Source organism: Vidua macroura, chromosome 6 (assembly GCF_024509145.1).
Source record: "Vidua macroura isolate BioBank_ID:100142 chromosome 6, ASM2450914v1, whole genome shotgun sequence".
Taxonomy (NCBI): Eukaryota; Metazoa; Chordata; class Aves; order Passeriformes; family Viduidae; genus Vidua; species Vidua macroura.
In genome coordinates this window covers 62,915,028-62,934,732 of record NC_071576.1, presented here as the reverse complement: position 1 = coordinate 62,934,732, position 19,705 = coordinate 62,915,028, and the positions used below count along the sequence as shown (strand labels likewise).

Below are 19,705 nucleotides of genomic sequence, written 5' to 3'. Positions count from 1 at the left end.
GGAATGAAATGGTCAGGTGGAAGGTGTACTTGCCCATGATAAAAATTATCTTTAAGGTCCCTTCCAACACAAAACATTCTTTGATTCTATGATTTCATTTGCATGAAGAGTATCATAGATAAAGTTTTGAGAATTTCAGTAAGGTTTTGGGTTGGTTTTGGGTTTTTTTCTGTGTGGGAAATCGCCATCAGCAATCGATGGGGAAGGCTGAAGTTTGAAGCTCAGGTGGGTCAGACAATCCTCTCTTCTCACTCACAGTCTGGTGTGCACATGGCCACTGCACTTTGACAGGCAGTTATCCTCAGGAGGGGCTGCCCTTCTACCCAAAGCAGAAGAAATCACTGATGTGAAAGTGTCTGTTAGCTTCCTGCATGGGTTTCTAGCAGTGATGACATAAAATCAGTGTTAAATATGCTCTTCAAAGAGCACTACTGGGGCCAACATATTTCAGTAAGCTTTGCCACAGATTCTACAGCATTCAGAAGTAGATTATATTTTGCAGCGTTCTCCTACTTGTTCAGCTATTTTTTTATCTCCAGGAACTACAAATATAGCCTGGGCCTCCAGTGAGCTTACTAAGGAGCTATTTCAGTTCTCAGCCCACTGTGGCCACTGTGCTGTGCACAGCTCTCAGCCTCACAACCTCTCTTTTTAGCAATACTCCTGTCAGGAGAGGGGGATCACAGAGCTGAACACATCCCTCAGAGCCTAAGCAAGCTAAGCCAACTCCTCCAGCACTTGCTCCTCACTTACTTCCAGAGCGGCTGCTTAGTGCCCGTGTTTGTTTCGTAAGGGAAGGCTGCCGGCAGAGGTGGAGCCACGCGAACACAATGCCAATTGCTCCAGCTGGAAGCAGCTCCTCTCTGTCCCGTTCCCAAGCTGGGTTCCTTCAGGCACAGGTGCCCAGAGTCTGCCCGCCAGCTCGGCAGGGCTGGGGCTGCTGGCGTGCTCTGCAGGGAAGGGCACCGCGCACACGGGCAGCTCTCGCTCTCTACCGCAACGCGCACAGCGCCTTGGGCAACGACTGCGGGGACAGCCTCGGCCAGCCCAAACGCTGGAACTCGTTCCAAAACTGGCTGAGCTGTAAAGCCCCACAACCAGCCTGACTGCAGATCCACCATCCTCTTTTCTAGACCCTTTTGCTAGTGACAATCTCACCGTGCTTCACCAAGACATTTGATCCAAGCACAGTCTTTTATTATATGAAAATAATTGCTCTGAACACTATAGAATATTCTCTATATGACAAGCTCCAGTTCTATGGTAAGTGAAATACTTAAAGATCACAACCAATGTCCCTCCAGAGGAAGAAAAGGGGGAAAAAAATTCTCAAACACAAGCAAACATGGTATAAGCAAATGCATGTCTCAAAAGACTGAAAATTGAAAAAGAAAAAAAAAAAACCCAACCCCAACAACAACAAACCACCCCCCCAACAACCAAAAAAGCATGTTGCCTTACAGCTTACAGTTAAATAAGTGTTGTCTTTAAGCCTGAAGTTCAACAATGTGAAGTGGAACATCACCATTCTTTTTCAGTTGCCTCTTTTTATTATTTTTTGTCAGTAGTCGGACTGCTATTGCAAACACCTTCACAACATACAAAAACCAAATTTTTTTTCTAATCCAGAATAAGGTAATGATTTTTTGTTTTGCAATCTGATGGGAGTCCAAAAGTAAAAGAGAAACAGTAAAACTATGACAACAGCACCTTGACATTGTTTTAATTTCAACGCTATCAGAAGTTAGAAGCAGTAAACATATATACTAACAGACTAAAGATACTTACTGTCTAAAATGTAAACAGAATGTTTTGGTTCAATTTATTTTTCTGAAAGAGGACAGTTTATCATTAATTCACAATTGAAGCAGCATGCAATTTTATTCTTTTTTTTTTAAATTTTTTATATTTTCAATTCTTGGCAACGGCGACAAACCACAATGTTATGGAGGAATGTAATGCAGACTTTTTTGTTCGCTTGATTTTTTTTTTTTGTTGGTTTTTTTGTTTTTTTTTTTTTTTTTGTTTGTTTGTTTAAACTTGTGCGCAAATGACTATTGTTCCCCTTCAGGTCATGGATATGTTCAATAAATAGATTGTGTAACCACTGTACTGTATAAACTTCAGTCATACATGCAGTCCATAAAATTATTTTTTACCGAATAATTTACCCTGTTATGTATATATACAAATAGATAATTTTGTCTCAATATAATCTATACAACACGAATCCACTATCTTCCCCTTTTAATGGTCAATGTACATACACAAGAAGTGTCTATCCTTATGAAGCGCCAGCCAACTCTCTTTTTGTTATCCATGGTGAGAGCTCTCACGTAAGACTGGGTAGTTCGGCACTGCGAGTTCCAGTGCCTCTTGTCTATGCCCCTGCAGCCCTCCTTTGTGTACCCCTTGGGGTTGCATTTGGTCTCGTAGAAGTATTGCTTCAGCTGGCCTTTGGGTACTGGAACTTTCTCCAGGACGGTGACGGTGGCCCCGGACATGTCCACTGCAGTCTTTTTCTCTGCTGCTGTCACCCACTCGCTCGTGCTGTCACACACGCTCAGTTCCCCGCGGCGAGCCGGGTCGGAGTGGCGCCGGACCCGCATGGACATGTTTGCAGCATCCAGGTAGTTTTTGTACTCCTCGAGCAGGAAGAGCAGTGGGGGTTCCAAAGGCACTTGACTGCTCAGCATGACTCGGGATGTGTACAAGTCCGCATCCTTGTTTCCCTCGCTGGGCTGGATGTCCTGCTCCTCGTCTAGAAGCTCCTCTATGACGTGTTCAAAAGTGTCTGCCAACGATGTCAGTCCCCTTGAACCAGCACTGGGCCCATTTATGCTCTCAAGAGTCCCGTGGGTCCGAAGACCTGGGTAAGCCAAGCTGCCTTGTCCTCTTAGACTGGCTTCTTTCATTGGGGCAGCTTTCATGCAAGTGAAGTATGAGATAACCATAGTAAAGAAAAGGATGGTCATCACTCTTCTCACTTGGTGGAACTGTAAAAACCAAGAAAAATAAATTAACTTACAAGGTTTGGAGTAATAAAAATTCACCCAAGTTGTCACAAGACTCTGCATTTTCTACAGAGGTTTCTGCATGCAGTTGCAACTCATTACCAGTGATAAAATATAGTCTTGTAAAAGAGTGGTCTTTAATTTAGAGTTTCAGAAAAAGCATAGGCTGCAGCACAGGCAACATTGATCCCACCAACTCGGTTCTTACATACTAAAATCTCTCTGTAGCAAGTATTAGATTAGGTACTATGCAGACTCCTTATTTATTGACCAATTACACTTATTCCAAGTAACAGCAAAAGCAGAACTGCTATTTAGCAATAGAAAATTTCAGCAATAAAAGGCAGCTTCACAGCTGTGAAAGGCAAGACTTCCATTTCAAGTGCAAATGTAAACACTTGATTTTGAGGATCTCTCTATGACATAAAATAGTTCATCATTCTGCCCACAAAAAAAAAAAAAAAACAACAACAACTGAGCAGCACCAGGATAAACTGCATTTGTGTTTTGAAAGCAATGTTCAAAACACAGGAAGAAGCCATACAATTCTGAGGTCTCAGCAGGTCAGTTTCTCATCTCAACCTAGAAGGTACATACACCTAAACGCAGAACAGGACAATGGCCTGGAACACGACAAGCACAGCAGAGTTGAGCTGGACAGATGCTTGCACCACGTGAACAGCACGGACAGGGCGTGCTGGAACACAGAGCTGCAAAGAGCTACACTGAAGGGACAGCAGCAGAACCACTGCTCGGTGCTTCTCCAGGGCCCCACGCCACCTGTTCTCAGGTGGGCAAAACCCAGAGGCCATCATGAAACCCAGCACCACCAGCTCTACTGCCATGCTGAAACACAGCAGTTTGCCTGTTTCTCTCACATTCTGCCCCAAAATCTGGCACACGTTACGGGTTTATGTGTATGCTCATCTCTGTCCTCACTGAGAGAGGAGGGGTAGCACCAGAGAGGAGTGCTGGTAAGGAAATTCCTCACCAGGCTTGGAATCAGCACAGCTCACTCCTGTCAGGATTCCCAACCGCGTGCAGCTCCTAGGAACTCCTTCCCAAGTGCTTTGCTAAGGCTCCTCAGGTAGAAATTGTTTCCTCCTCAAGTGCAGAGCAGATACTTTAAGTCCTGTTACAAGAGGTGCCCCCAGATCCTGCAGTGACAGAGAGCCATGCCTTCTGTCTGATCCCAAGCACTACTGCAACATCTATCACATCCAGTTGTTATTTTTTTCTTTCCGATCCCTCTTCTCAGCAGTTCTGTTTGCTAGAAAGCAATGGCATTGTTCACATTTTTGAAAAAGCAGCTAATGCATGTTTCAGAGCTTTTGAAGTTCATTTGGAAGTACCTCATACTTGGCAACACTCATTGGAGTAAATGCTATTTCTGTTTGCCAACAGGGTGCTATGTAAAAAGACTTACTTTATCTCCAGCAAATATACTGTGGGAAATGAGTACTCTTATGACTTAACATGGAAAGGCAATTTATCATAAAACATACAAGTAAAATGAAATGTGCACTAGAAAGGCAATGCCCAAAATGTAACCCTTAAAGTACTTATTGAAGGCAGGGTGGGAAGTGTTCAGGTTTTTGTCCATGCCCCCCTCATTGCCAGACCCCCACTAAACAAGATTTTGGCCAAGAATCCTTCCTAACCCAGCACAACTCTTCCTTCATCCCTCCATCCCTCTTCCTGTTTAATAGTGTTGTTGTGGCATAGATTTATTAAGATTAAACAAACCTGACATCTGTGACTCACAAGAACATAGTGTTTGCTTTAACCATGCAGAACATGAATATTTTGCAGTTTTTTTCATGTTGGGATTTTTAAAACACTCTTCAGGGAGTGTCAGATTTCTTCCTCAAAGGGGAGGAAAAGAGGCATTACAGAGGTGATTTACAAAAGAAGGAAAAAGATTGCTAGTCTACCAAATGAGACACGAGACAACTCTTCATGTCTTGAAATGGGTGGCTCAGCTAACATACAAATGCAGAGCCAGTGGAACAAAAAAATAATATTTATACACTCTCTCTTCAGAGAATTGTTTAATATAAAACCTAAAATGAAAAGAGCCCCAAACACTCACATCACACTTTGTGGCCACCAGAGCAATGAACAGAAAACAGATCTTCTGGCTCCTAACCAAGTTCCTGTTATTTTTATGGAAGCAGTGCCCAGCGGTCCCGGCCAGTTCCTGACTCTGTGGGACAGAGTCTCTCTGAGCACGCAGGGCACAAGAGAGAGGGCACCAGGGGCACCACCAAGCACAGAGCAGGGAGAAGTTTGCACCCAGCAGGTAAGCACACCACCTGGAGCTGATCAGTGCTTTTTTTTTTTTGAGTCAGACAGATGAACAAAGGAGAGAAGAACCCCAGGACCAGGCCACATGTCACCACTGTCACTGGGCTGCTCACCCTGCACGGGTGCAAACAGAGCAGCGGCTGTGCACCTTCACTCACAACAAGTTGCAAGAAACTGTGTACAACTCTGAAAACCAACAGTTTTTAGACAGGCGTTACCCACATAACATACTGGTGATACACAGCTTAAAAGCCAAGCCTCTTCCTCCCATTTCAAACTGTACAAGACCATGTCAAAGTAAGCTTTAGCAGCGCAGGTACAAGGAATATTGCCAGCAAGAAACCACGGATCAAACATCTACTACTCTGCAAGTGAGCCCCAGACTAAGCTGAACTCCAAAAGCAGGATGTAAAAACATTCCTCTCTCTATCTTGACAGCAACTTGAGCGCTATACAGGGTCCTTATCTTTGGCAGCAAAACTATATCAAGTGATTTAATACGAGGACATAGTATTTTATCACCTGGGAAATATCTTCATTTTAGAGACCACAGCAATTTGTATTAGCAGTTTCTAAAAATCAACTAGTTTAACATGCTGTAGCAGAATAAGATCTCTCACTTCATGAGTAGAATCACACAACCTTTCAGCTATTCTTGAACTGACACACGAATGCATGTGTGTTGGTTTTACCTGGCTTGATTTTTTGATGAGGAGGGAATAAGCCAGCCACAGAAGTGATTTTCTTTAATACCTTTTAGGTTTGAGCCTATTTTGCCCTTAAAGCATTTCTTCCCCATCCTTACCTCAACTCATGAGCCCCTCTGGCTTTTCTTTCCCCCTCCTCTGCTCAACTACAGCAGAGGAGAATGGCTGAAGAGTTTTTTCGTGGGTGCCAGCATTTAGCCAGCATCAAACCACGACAGCACAGCATGGTTCATCCCTTTCTTAATGAGGCAGGACTAATATCCCAATGTAGCACCAATAAGGTCGTTGGAAACACTTTGGATGGCAGCTTCCAGTCCTTTTCCTCTCTGTTCTCCAACCACCAAACCTTCAATAATTGCAAAGATTAAAGATACTGCATGTCCTGTTACATTAAGTGTCTTGTAAACCCCAAACATTAACATATTGTGTACATCCTTCTGATTATGAGCCAGTCAGTGTCCCAACCTGCGGGGAAGGGGACCTGGGCTGGGAATATGGGAGAAAACTATTTTTCTATTTTCCCAGCCTGCTCCTACCGAGCAAGGTACTGATCCTTTCTGTGCTGGCCATATCCACCACTGAGAGGCCTGGCATGGAGATGCCCCAGCATTTCCGTGTACATCCATGCTTGAGGCCACGCTGGCAGACTGAGCCACTATCTCCCATGGAGGCTCACCAGTGCTGAGTTTTTCTTAACTGGAGCAACCTGGCTGGTAATGCATGTTCTGAGGGCATCAATACATCTGAATGCCAGACAAACAGTGTAGCCATGACTACTTGTAGTAAGATGTGCACCCACAAACACACAATAAAAAAAAAAAATCACTGATGTTACAACATCAGTCTGTAGTCCTACAATACACTCATTTTCCCTCCCTTCTCAGGTGGAGGAGGTTCAGGTCTTTACTCCACACCTTCTAGGAACAACAAGTAAAGGCTGCAACCCCTCTGCAGGCCTGTTCAGCCACATCCCTGGGCATAAAAGACTGCAGACCTCCTTGGTCCAATTATTGTCCCACGCACTGTACACCCACTAACGTGTACAACACAGATGCACACCAGCCTCCCTGAGAGCAAGCCTTAAACTGCTCCCTCAGGACATGAGGCGTGTCTACCAGAAATCACATTTGAGACCAGCTTTGTGAGCACTGTCCATTCTCAGGGCCACAAGAATGTCCCCTCTGCTTTCATGCAGCACGGTGAGGCTGCAGCAATGAAAAGAGGTCACCCACCGGACTGGATCTCAGGAAGATGTGACCTACTTCGTACTCCAATAAAGTCCAACAATTACAGCTACAGTAAGGGCATGGAATTGTGGCAGGCATCTCCACTAATGGGAAGCAGGCTCATTAAATGAAGGTTATGTCAATTATCTACAGCTACTTTACATATGCAGTCAATTACCTTGCTGTACTATTTATTTCAGTGCTTGTATTTAATGAAGATTCATCAGTTAATTGCTTTATTTAATTATTTTTACTTCTTTTAAGTGGAAATCCAGTAGCTTAACAGGTTATATTTCCAGCAGAGAGACCTAAGGAATAGCTGTGAACATGCACTTGCTTTTCCAGCATCCCGATATGTGCCATGTGAGTTGAAATAACTTTCAGTAGTGAATAGATTCATGCTTTAATCTCCAGAAAGGAGTGCGTGAAGGAAGATAAAATTAGCAGCAAGTGACATTCATTTTGTGCCTTGCCATTTTCTAAGATCTTTACACAAAAGTTCAATTTACTAAATCCTACTGAATGCCACAGGCATGAGTTTCTGCTTTATGCATCATTACCAGAGTGTGTGAACAGATATCAAAATGGGATGCATGTCAGCACATGATTTGCAAAGACTAAATGTACTGAGAACAAATAGTATTAACCTTTATCACATGCATAACTGGATGTCTGACACACTCTACTTATCCTCGAGGCTATTTATGCAGCAAACTATATAATTACATTTTATTACTGCAAATAAAGCACCCACCCCCAAGAAATATACATGCACACCCATATCCAATTTGTATTCTTGTAAGTTGGTGCTTCTCGTCAGGAAGAATAAACCTATTTTATTTTTATTCTCATGTTGGTTTTCCCTGAGGTAATGACATCTACTTAGTCTTAATGCCAGAGATAGCAGAGACTAGGAAGTATTTTGAAGTCCAAGATAAACAGCAAGCAAATTTACAAGTAGTGTTAACTTTAACTATAACTTTTAGCATGAGAAATTTGCTTTTATCTTATGTTGGTAAATATCATCTGTGGTACAGCTTCTGAGAGCAAAGAAACTCAAGCAATGTCTATATTGGCTCTGGAAAAGCATGTGTCTGTCTAAAGGAATACAAGACATTTTTTTGTGGGGTTCCAAGGTTTTAGTGGCCTCTCTCCTCAGTACATACAGAAATCACAGCTTCTGACAACCAGAGGTGAGAAAGAACCCAAAGAAAATAATGGCAAAACAATAATGTCATGACATCACAGTCCTGATCTTTCACAGAGCTGTGTATCAGAGTTTCCTACAGACTTTGCTCATACCTTCCTAGACACTCAAACACTGAGTGAGAATTCAGCTGCTTTAATGAGTGCAGAGCAGACTCACTGCAAACACGTTTCATTATATTTCAATTGGCTAAGTGCAGCACTACAAGGTGTTCCCAGCAGGATCTCTGTTGGACACATCTCAGACCCACTCTGCCCATACCAGGGAACAGGAAGGATGAGTTTTGACAGTACGTACAAGTGAAGGAACAGCAGGCCAGATTCACAGATGGTATCAAATATTTTCAGAGAGGCAACATCTTTAGAAGAGATGTGCACTTGTTTTATGCTGTGATAATGGGAACTGATTATTGAGCCAGCGACACACTTACTGCCTTTGCAGCTGTTCACACAGCATACCACACTTGGGGCACTCAAACCACAGAAGTTGTGATTCCAGCTGTACTCAAAGAAACTCAGCTCCCAAAGGAGCCTGTGTGTGTGCCACCGCTCGTATCAAGCACCATATGCTTCACCACGACATTCTTTGCCAAACTTTCATGTTGAAATCCCAAGGTATTCAGTGAATGTCCTCCACAAATAAAAGCACTACCAACAGGTTTATTTCTGCTTTTCAGAGTATTGGTAGAGTAATATGCTGCACTTCTATTACAATGTCACAAATACTGTACTAGTAGGAATGATACTTCTAAGCCCAAAACTTGTGCATTAGCAAATTCCAATTTCAAAACTGACTTCAGAAAACTGCATTTATCCCTTTAGAGTATACATCGAGGTATGTCCATGCCCTTACTGTGGTCATTCAGAAGTAACATTAAAGTGATCTCTGGGAAAGAAAGGTTCACCTATAGAATAGGGTACATACTCCCCCCATGAAAACAATCCATTAAGTAATTACTCCATCCCAAGATACTATCTGGTTCTTCCATGGGCGCAGATAATGACAGTTCTTTGAAATAATTTGCTTCAATAGGCCACTAGAGCTTTATAAAATGCTAATTCAACCTGTGCACAAAAGAACATTAAGGCAGAACCTCAGACCTTTGAGCAGCATCTGTAGGTTGTCTTCTGTTTCACTAGGGTTCTTTGGTATGAAACACTGCACTGAATCATCACAGGACTAAGCTATTCTGCCAAGTACACACATGAAGCTCACACAGAAGTCAAGGACAATTGGCACCCAGGAGCAGGAACAGAACAGATCATGTTGTGCAATCTAGCACGAGTTGGATCCCTTGAACAGCGACGTGCCCAGCAGCCCTGGCACAACCCAGGAGTTCCTGCACCAGTTGAGGCTGGATCTCACAGAGTGCCTACAAACTATTGAACAGCATGTAAAGCATCCCACACATCCACCAGTTCTGCTGCAAGTGGCAGCTTCCTAGGACCTACAGAACATTATGCACCCAACAGGAATGTAAGTGAAGATTTGCCAAGGAAAAGAAATGGTTAAAAAGCGTGATGATCAGATGGAGCAGTTAGCAGTGCTTTCACTAGGGGGAGGAGAGGAGAGCAAGGGCTATTCCTGCTTGTTGCAAGACTCTTACCTTTGCCGAGACCCTGACTGTGCGTGGCACTGCTCTAAGACAATACCTCACTTTTAGCCATAGCTAATACTTGAAACGCAGCTGTACACTGTGATGTGCACGAACCAGAAACCAGAACTGCTTGTTGTGAGAGCCCTGACAGGTATTAACAGTACTCCTGCATTTGCTAGTGGTGTTTCAGTCATCTTTTGGCTGCCTGCCCTTGTGTGTGGATTTTTCTTGACACATGCTCAGTCCAGCTGTCAGCACAGCATCTCCATGGAAATAATTTCCGTACACAGGGCAAGGAATAAAAACTTACTCTGAGGTACCACAGCACTTCCTGGGAGTATTCAAGTTCAAAGTTACGCGGGAGCAGAAGCAGAAATCAGTAGGTTTGCAAAGTCACCTCAATCAACGTTAACAGAATAACGAGGACTTGTACAATGATATAAGGATATGCTTATTGGGAATCCACTTCACTGGACAGCCAGCCCTGCATGTGTCTGGCTGTGACAACAGCTTTATCTTTGGAGATAACACTACTGGAAAATTATGTCAGTGTGTTAACATAACTGTAGTGAAAACACTTAGGCAAGAAGTGCTCTTTCACCAATGATATTTTACAATGACAATACAGCTTCCCACAGATTTCAAAGCATTATAGTTTTCAGCTTTTTTTTCCCACCCTCTAAGTGGTTTCATGTTGAAACAAGACTTTTACACTTGCTGTGGCTGGTACTCTATCCCTAATCTGTTTGAAAAATCTGGGGGCCAACGTCAGCCAGATTCAATGGAGGGATACACAGGGTCACGTTGTATAACCAGCATGCCAGCACCTGAGAGTGACCCAAATAAGCTCTTCTCTTCCTCCATCCTTAGGCAAACACCAGTGTATAGGCTTATGGACTTACAACACTATTTTCCCTTTCATTTCACAAGCTCCACAGAGGGAAAGCGTTTGGAATCCCTAGAAGGAGTGAGGAGGGTACAAATCTGGCAAAGATGCAAGGGTTTGAAAACAAGCTTCATTAGTTGTACTGCTCAAGGTACAAATATTTAATGGAACATACAGAAAAAAAAGCCCCTGCAGTCTTACAGGAAGAATTAATTTATCCAACTCCTGCATTCTCCCAGCTGTATAATGGTGTAATTTCTTTCACCAAGGAGTGTTACACTGTGATTTCTGTGAATTACATAGACATTGGGACCTTCCCTTCCCTAATTAAAAATGAAGTTACATGGTTCCTGACTTTTCATCCTTGCCACCAGATATAACAGATTGTAGCATCATGGGGAATTATATCCACAAATATTATGGAAGCTTCAGTTGACCTAATTCTGGTGGACACAATCCCTTGCCTGGTATAAATCCACAGTGTTCCATTCATAGATTTATATCAGTTGCAAAGGTGGCCATTATTTATGTGGTCAGAAAATCAGATGGGGTCACAACCTAAACTATAGCTAATAGCTGTATCAGAACAAAACGTGGCCGGTTTCAGCAAAGCAGCTTCCTCAGGACTCCTGAGGAATCCACACACATTTGGTAAAACAGTTTAAAGAGAAATGAAAAAACCTTTCTAGGTGTGCAGGCTAGCTCTTCTCTTCCCTCACTGACACAAGCACATAAATAGCCTCGACATGTCTATAAAGAGAAGTATGCAAAATACAGCCCAACACCACCTAATGTTCCTCACTTGGGTGTCCCATTTCAGGCACAGCCCCCCACTGAAGAAAGTGGCTTTGCTGCCAGCAAAGCACTGTTCTCACTGTAAGAGCCCTTAAGCTCCGAAGGGTAGGTTTGTATATGAGATTTGAGTCTTTAAATAAACACGTCTCGAGAAAAACTTCAATACCTGTCCCTTCATGTAAGCAGATCCCACTATGCTGCAGGGAAGGACAGCTTCTCATCTAACAGCTGGGGGTGGGGGAGGAAAGAGAAAGTTGAAGCAAGAAACATTAAATTACACAATTAATCTTGGAAACAGCTAAGTATTCTCCCTCTCCCCAAACATCTCCACAACATAATGGAATAGCTACAGAAGTCACCATCCTATTCAAAAGCAAAAATGTCACACCAGAGATAATTAGTAGCTATAGAGAGGAAAAGAGGTTGCAAAAGCTAAGAAATCTGATACTTAAGCTGTTGTGACTCTCAGTTGTACAACACTTTTTGGAGAACATGCTATCAAAGCCTCCAAAGTGCTTTGCAAACACTGCATCCCAACATACTTAAGTGACAAGGAACTGCATCAGAAACTGTGTTTTCCCTCTGGGTAGCCTAAAGCCCACAAGTATTTTAAACATTTTACCCCAGCAAGTCACTGCTGAACCAGAGGAGAACAGGGGAGTTCTTGCTCAAAAGTCCTCAGTTCAGCCACTACACAAAGCTGCCTTTACCATGTGTACCACAGGCATATTTTGCTAATCTCTCCACGACAATTTAAATGCCTAACACAGAAAGATGCTGATTAAAACCTTAGGGGTATTTATTTGAATACATATGCTAGCTCACTTCCATCTGTGTCATTATTAGTTGCTGACTGTAGGTTAACTATAGGGCATGTTGTCACGAGCCTAAGGTGGGGTGGCAGAAACTCCTGCTATTGCCATATGGCTTCTTGTTTCTTCTTGCATTTTTCAGCTTTTAGCCTCATGCTTCCAATTTGTGGGCTCAACCACTACATAACAAAGAGCAACAAGGAAAACAAAACTAGCGTTAAAATACAAATATTCTTCACCATTAAAACCTCTAAGTTTGATTTGAAATGCAACACAAGTTCCTGTCTCATCCAGACCAGAGACTGCTTTTACCTGCAGCAAACTCGTTATGAAATTTGGGAAAGACCTATTCCCATAAAGAAGTACTATTGCACAAGCAGGTATTTACCAGCCCTACAAACACAAACCAGGAAGCTTTGCAAGTACCAAGGGTCATCCTTAATTCAGATAAAATGGAGAACAGCAAGGTTATGCTACTTGTAATATGGGTAGCAGCACCATCACCATCAAAGCAATAAAAGGAAAAAAGATGACTGAGTTCCAGTCATCTTTATTCCCAATGCACATCCACAGATCCAGCTTTATGTTGAAATACTGACGGCTCAATACTGTCCTTAAAAATACTACAGGTCATGTTTTGATGTACACCTGAGCATGACAAATTACAAGATATGCAGAATATCAGTAGTTCCCCTGCAGCCATTTTCTAGTGAGCACAATTTGAATACTAAAAGGTCTGGTGGTGCTTTGCAACTGAAGACTTGCTCCAAAGTGTTTAATTTAAAGTAGACATGGAAGTTATTTATTGTGTTTTCTAGGTCTCACTGCATGCCTGTCCTTCCATTAGCTAAAGGCAGGAAGAATGATTTATAGTATTTCCAAGCAAAAGAGTCTGTAAGTTTTGTAATAGTTACAGGAATCAGAGCAGGTTAAAAAATATACAATCATTTCCATGTTGGACCAAATTGATTAAGAACCAGGTGATATGACTTCAAGCTTGAAGTTTATGGACTTCAAGATGTTGCCTACAGGTTTGTCACTCTCAAAGGCAGTCTTCTTTGGAGGCTTAGACTTCTAATTAACTTATTCTTAAACATTATTTCTGCCTTTTTTAAAATGGAGGCATGTGGAATTCACTCACTTATTCTTTTGCAACAACCTTGTTCATTGGTGACATTGCTGCTACTTTTGCAGTTGCAATGGCATAAAAGTTTTGCACAGGGGACAGCAGAAATCTATCTTAGTGCAAAATCAAGAGAGACAAAGGACTTAAACGAGTCTTTCAAGGAAGGCACCTTCATTCTTTGTTTTAAATTCATGTGCCAATCATTTGCCTTTAAGGGGGAAACTAATTTCCAGACATCTCTTGCTAGTCAAAAAAATCTGTATACCTGTGGAAGGTGTAAAGAAGCACCTGCTTCTTCGCTTTACACCTTTTCATTGGCATCAATTTGCCAATGCCACACCAGTAAATACTCTGCTGCTGTAATAACATGTGAAGCAGCCTTCTTTGCCTCCCATAAAACAAAAACAATCCTTCACCAGTCTACAAGACATAAGCTGACAACAACAACAAAAAAATCATGACATTGACATAAATGGTAGTGTTTATATCTGGAAAAGCAAAAATGCAGAACTTCAGATGTGTTTATTTCTGGTTTTGGTTCAACCCATTATAAAGATAAAGGGTGGTCATGATGCTCAGAAGGACATTCATAGCTCACCACAGTTTCCTGGCACGGGTTCTGGTTAAATCACTCTTGCCAGCTTGAACTTGTTATTGAATTTGCTTCCTCCTCACACTGGCTCTCTCAGTACAAATTCTATCAAATAGCATTTCTCTCTCAGCATTTACGGCTCAGTCAAACTGGATAATCAACTCAGAAGGAATGTAAATAGCAAGAGAAGATCCAAGTCTTAATGGAGGCAGCCAGCAGGCAGAATTACCTAGAAATAGTTCAAAACAAGTCCTGTCACTCACTCATCCCAACAGTATCCATACACTTCTGTGTCGGAAACACGGTGGAGCCACAGCCAACGCCAAAGAAGGCTTCAGGCATCTGCTCTTTATTGTTTCTCAGTACAACCTTTCATCCTCTTAAATCTTACATGCATTCCACCTGTGTGTCCTCTCTACCCTTTGGTAGAGAGTGCTCAGCACAGCTGGGCACTCCATGGCTCGTTACCTTCAACCTTCCTTCCTGGAGTCCTTCCTTCCTTCCTTCCTTCTCACCCGTCCTGCACAGCTGCACCCACTGGGGATCGGCCACAGCCCCACTCCCAACCACCACACACTGTGTGCCCACAACACTTCTGTGGTACAGTGAGAGCTATGACTAAGGGACAGGTTGGCGTTACTAATCCAGCCTTTCAATAAAGTGTAGGTTTCATTTCTTTTCTTCGCAGTGTATCATGTACTGAATACTCTACAAGAGCACCATGGCCAGTGTAAAGATGGATAAACTAAACCATATGGATACTAGATGTTGCACCAAGCTTAAAAAGGGAATGGCATAACAGGCTAAAGAATCCATAAATCAGAACCTTTCATTTCTTGATCTAGAGTAAACAGCATTTCTCCAGGAGCAGTGTTTTTAAAAAAACCCAGTGTTTAGATCACATTAGATAAGGCACAACATGCACTAGAATTGGAACAAGATTAGGCTTCACTCACTTTTAAAAGATATATAGTACAGGATTCTGTGTTGAGTCTTTTACATGCTGAATTAATAAAGAGCATATAACAACATTTTGCTCAAGGTTTTGCCTAGTTCAATTTTTTCCCAGATTCTTCCTGCATTTATGCAAAGCCTACTTGTAACTCAGTGCACGTCCTGGAAAGGTTGAGGCTGATGTGGAACTCCAGTGAGCCAAGAATAGTTTTTCAAACCCTAGTTTGGTATTACAACTCACGCACCCTGATATGGTATAAGCAGTTTGCAGTTGCCTCCCCACGTGTGGCAAATATCCCTGCATCACAGTTTCTCAGTTTCCCACAGGAAAACTCTGTTCCCTCAGAAGTTTTTGATTAAGCTCTTATCCCAGTCCCACTGACAGACTTCAAAATATCTTAAGAAATTTAAAAAACCATCACCTGGAAAGTTATACAGTACACGCAATTAACCAGTGGGTCGCATTTTCGGGGCTCTGTGAAATGATGTGATCATCTCCAGGTTTAGTTGGGTTGGTTTGCTTATTCCAGTGGGCATTTGATAGATGAGAGCTAGCATTTGTTATAAAAGCCCCAAAACGTACTGTGTCTCTAAGAGTCACAGAGAAATAACTGAACATGAGATTATGAGTTCAGGGGGTAAAAAAGGCTCATTGTTTCCCTCTGTAATCAGGAAACAATGTAAGTAGGGAACAGTGCTTTTCTCTCAAATGCAGAGGAAGAAACTGCTATGGCAGTTTGATGTGCAAAATAAAAAAACAAGGAGCAGATACTAGGGTATTCCATGTTGTTAGATTTGAGGTAGTAACAAATAGCTACATATCAAACTTAACTGCGATACTTCGTTTTAAAATTGAGAAAATTCTGAACCTAGTGAAACCAATCTAAAGGCTGCTGAGTTCACACATTTGGGGAAATCAGATTTTTTTCTATTCTAGCAAATATATACTAAAGGACAGTCCCAACAAGTAGGCTTCAAAGATGGGATAGGGAACAAACCAACCTTCAAGCAACCTCAAATCCTTAAGGGACTAATTCTACATTGCATATTATTGGTGTAGGCTTTACAAAGGCTATGGGGCCTCAGCAGCAGCTGCACCAAACCCTTACAAATCTGACTTGCAAATACTTCTTTAGGTGCAGTTATTAAATCAGCAAATGATTTACTGAAAATGATGCTTATTTGCTTGCCTACTTAAGCCACACAAGGAAGACTGTATACAACTTAGTTACCTTCATCACTAGAACAGGATTCACAGGTAGACATCAATTGCAGGGCTAAAAAAGTCTGTACTCGTACACTAAATCTGTACTGTGGAGTAAGGACTGGGATTAACTCATTTTCAAGACGCAGGCTCCCTTGCCAGAGACAGCCCGAGCACCCTCTGTTCGTGCATCTCTAGGTGGCAGCAGCTGCTCAGATTTTGAGATACTGTAAGATGCTTATCTCAAATTTAGCAACCAGTATCCTTCCATCCTCCTAGAATTGCCTTTCCTAACGTGAAATGTGACCCCTCCCCCATTTCTTCATAATTTATAGTAGTCTGTAGCTGAGTCACAAGGATTTCTGCATTTTCCTAACCAAGTACACAAGAAAAGAAATGAACTGCCAAAGGATTGAGGTAATTTATAGCGTGAAGCATTGAGAGCTTCTAGCCGATCAAAGGACTCAGAGAAACAAATATAAGAACAATCATGCCTTCTGTTCTCTACAAATGCCACGGCCAGAAATAACTGTCCTAATTAACTGGTTTCAGAAAATGACTTCTCTGAAAAATACAATATTCTTACCAAGGAAAGTATACAACTGCTACAGCCTTATGGCAGCTGTCAGCAGGGCATGAAAAATCACTAAACGAAGTTTCCTTTTGCTTCCTCTGGTTGTGCATGGTACTCATCTTTAGACAGCTGTATCTATTCATGGTGCCTAACTCATGCTGTAAGGGGCATTCTGCTACCACCGGTATCAGTGTTACCAAGAATTACAATCACAGCAGGTCAGTGCCACCCCAGCCAACCTCTGTTCACTGCTTATAAAGGGCAGACGTTGTACCTGAGATGAGGTTGGCTTTTTTTTTTTTTTTTTTTTTTGGTAAGACTGTTGCCTGGTCAGTCATGCCCAGGGCATTTCCAGTATTTCAGACAGTTTCATGTTCACTGTTGCTGTTGGGCGTAGCAGTTGAACTCCACCAGTCTACAGCTGCCTGACAGTGAGGTCCTGAATGTTGGAAAGGAGGAAAGGCTGAGCCTGACCCTACAGATCACCTACACTTCACACATAAGACTGTTTGCCCTGTTCCTCATGGACAACTCCTGCAAACAGTGCTCCTCCCCAGACTGCTCAGTGCCTGGAATTGGTAACATGCAAGTTTAAGGCACCACGGCAGAGTTGCCTGTATGCACTGCATAGCAAAATCTGTTATTTATTGTTTGCATTACAAGAGCATTGGCGAGTTCTTGCTGGGTACCAGAAAGAGCAGAGAGGCAAGACTATCTCTGCCTCAGAGAGCCTGCAGCCAAAGATAAGACTGGATAACAGATGGATAGGGAAACAAAGTAAGATTTGTGAGCTGGCAGACAGGGGCACAGCCTACCAGCCCCATCCCAACTCATGTGCCAGGCAGTTCGCTCAGTGCACACCTGTGCTGCTTCCTCATGGTGTAACACAGCACACAAGGGCTGTTACAGAGCCTTCCCTGCTGGAACTGAAGACAGGAGGTTACTGGCGAACAGTTCACTTCAGCAACACACAAAAACAGCCTAGCTTCAGTGCCTTTAAAAGCTTCCTTTTACAGGGTGTTTACAACTAAGGATTATCAAGAATGCCAGTGGATGAACTGATCTAAGAAATGATTGAGAGTTTCTCAATTAAGCAGCATTTCAGCTATTTAGGAGAAACCAAGTGCTCACAACATACGCTTGAGAACAGGTCAAGACAAGTTAGCAATTAACCTATTAAAAGCACATATCCTTCTCTAGTGGAGCCTCCAACAATTCACACAATGCCTGATGTGAGATTTCTAGTGTAGGCACAGGGCACATTCTTAGATGAACTTTTCAGCCTTTTATACGAGCCAGGAAGGCAATGAGAAATATCTTTTTTTTTTTTTTTTTAATAGGACTATACTTATTGCACAAGTCATTCAGTAGAGTGGCTTGTTTCTCTTCCTCATGCAGTGCTTACCCGTAGAAGGGTTGAGAGGGTCTCCTACTTCCAAGCTTCTTGTGACCTGCTTTTACACGTGCACTCCCTGAGAGAATTATTATCTGAGCAAAATGTGCAGCTTCTGTGTTTTCCTTACAGTAACAGCAGAGTAAGAGTTGCACAAATGCTTCAGCTACTGCAAGGACTTTTTAAGTGCAGCCACTTTCAGCTCAGCACTATCATGTATACAAAGCTTTTAAGCAAAAGCACAGAACCTTATTTCCCCCTATATTTTTTCCCATGTTAATGAGCCTTTAAAAACCTTTGCGTCTGTGCACTACATTTTGTAGTATTCCAGCATACTGCAGTACTTCCCGAGCACCACTGTTACAACACAATGCCTTGCTGCTTAACGGCTTGAAGTTAACACTTTTTTCAGTTTAGCCTTCCTCTGTCCAAGATAAAAGTCCTTTCCCATCTTCCTCCACCATTGTATCTGGATTATTCAGATAAAATGTTCTTCATCTTTCTGACCTGGTTTACCCTGATTTCACAGCCACATAACAACAGGATCTACCCTGCAGTTCCGGAAAGCAGAGAGCTCTTGCAACATGAACAGAAGGCACGCTGCTTACAAATGGGTTTTCCCAGACAAGGTTCAGTGAAGCTGAACATTAGTGGTAGTACTACAGCAGAAGATAGATATTTTAGAGTTGAAACAGAGGCGCTGCTTTGCTCTGAGAGCCAGGTGAGGGACGGCACTCATTCCTGCAGAACATCACTGTCTGTCTTCTCCCTTCCCCGGCTCTGTTTACACAGCCAGTGCCCTGGAACTCCGCACACGGGAAGCCGCAGCATCCCCCAGCAGCTGCTACCTCCTCTCACACGCCAAACTACAGGACTCGCAGCGTGCCTGACGCCAAGAGCATCCCCTCTGCTGACGTCCTTCCATACCCACACCAACTCTGGGCCGTCGCCGGGCTGCAGTTTTCACATGAGGGCTCGCAGGCAGCAATCAGCTTTGTAAGCAGAGCCTACGATTTACACACACTCACTACCCAACACAAAAGAGCAGGCAATACGATGATCTGCTTACCCGGGACAGCCACTCACGTGTAAATAGAGCAAAGTCTTCACCTTTGTGACCAAAAAGCCATTAAAACTTGGTGCTGTGAAAGTTCCTCCTGCCCACAAGCAGGCGGCTCATTATCCAGCCCTTTGCTCGTATCTATAGACGGAAATTCATTTTATCTATTTATCACCATGAATTAAAGATTACAGAAATACGGGCTGAAGAAAAATGTATTGCCAGGATAGATTCTTTGCATTCATTAGAAC

The 19,705-nt window shown here is 42.7% G+C and overlaps 1 protein-coding gene across 6 annotated transcripts in view; it reads right to left on the bottom strand.

Annotated features, from left to right (window-relative positions):
• Positions 1-1,175: 1,175 nt before the first annotated feature.
• BDNF (brain derived neurotrophic factor) overlaps positions 1,176-19,705 on the bottom strand; it is a 44,198-nt gene continuing 25,668 nt past the window's right edge. For all 6 annotated transcript variants that reach the window (XM_053979683.1, XM_053979689.1, XM_053979684.1 and 3 more), the window contains one exon: positions 1,176-2,996. In XM_053979683.1, the coding sequence (XP_053835658.1) occupies positions 2,235-2,996 (762 nt within the window). In that variant the 3' untranslated portion in view covers positions 1,176-2,234. The remainder of the gene's footprint in view (positions 2,997-19,705) is intronic.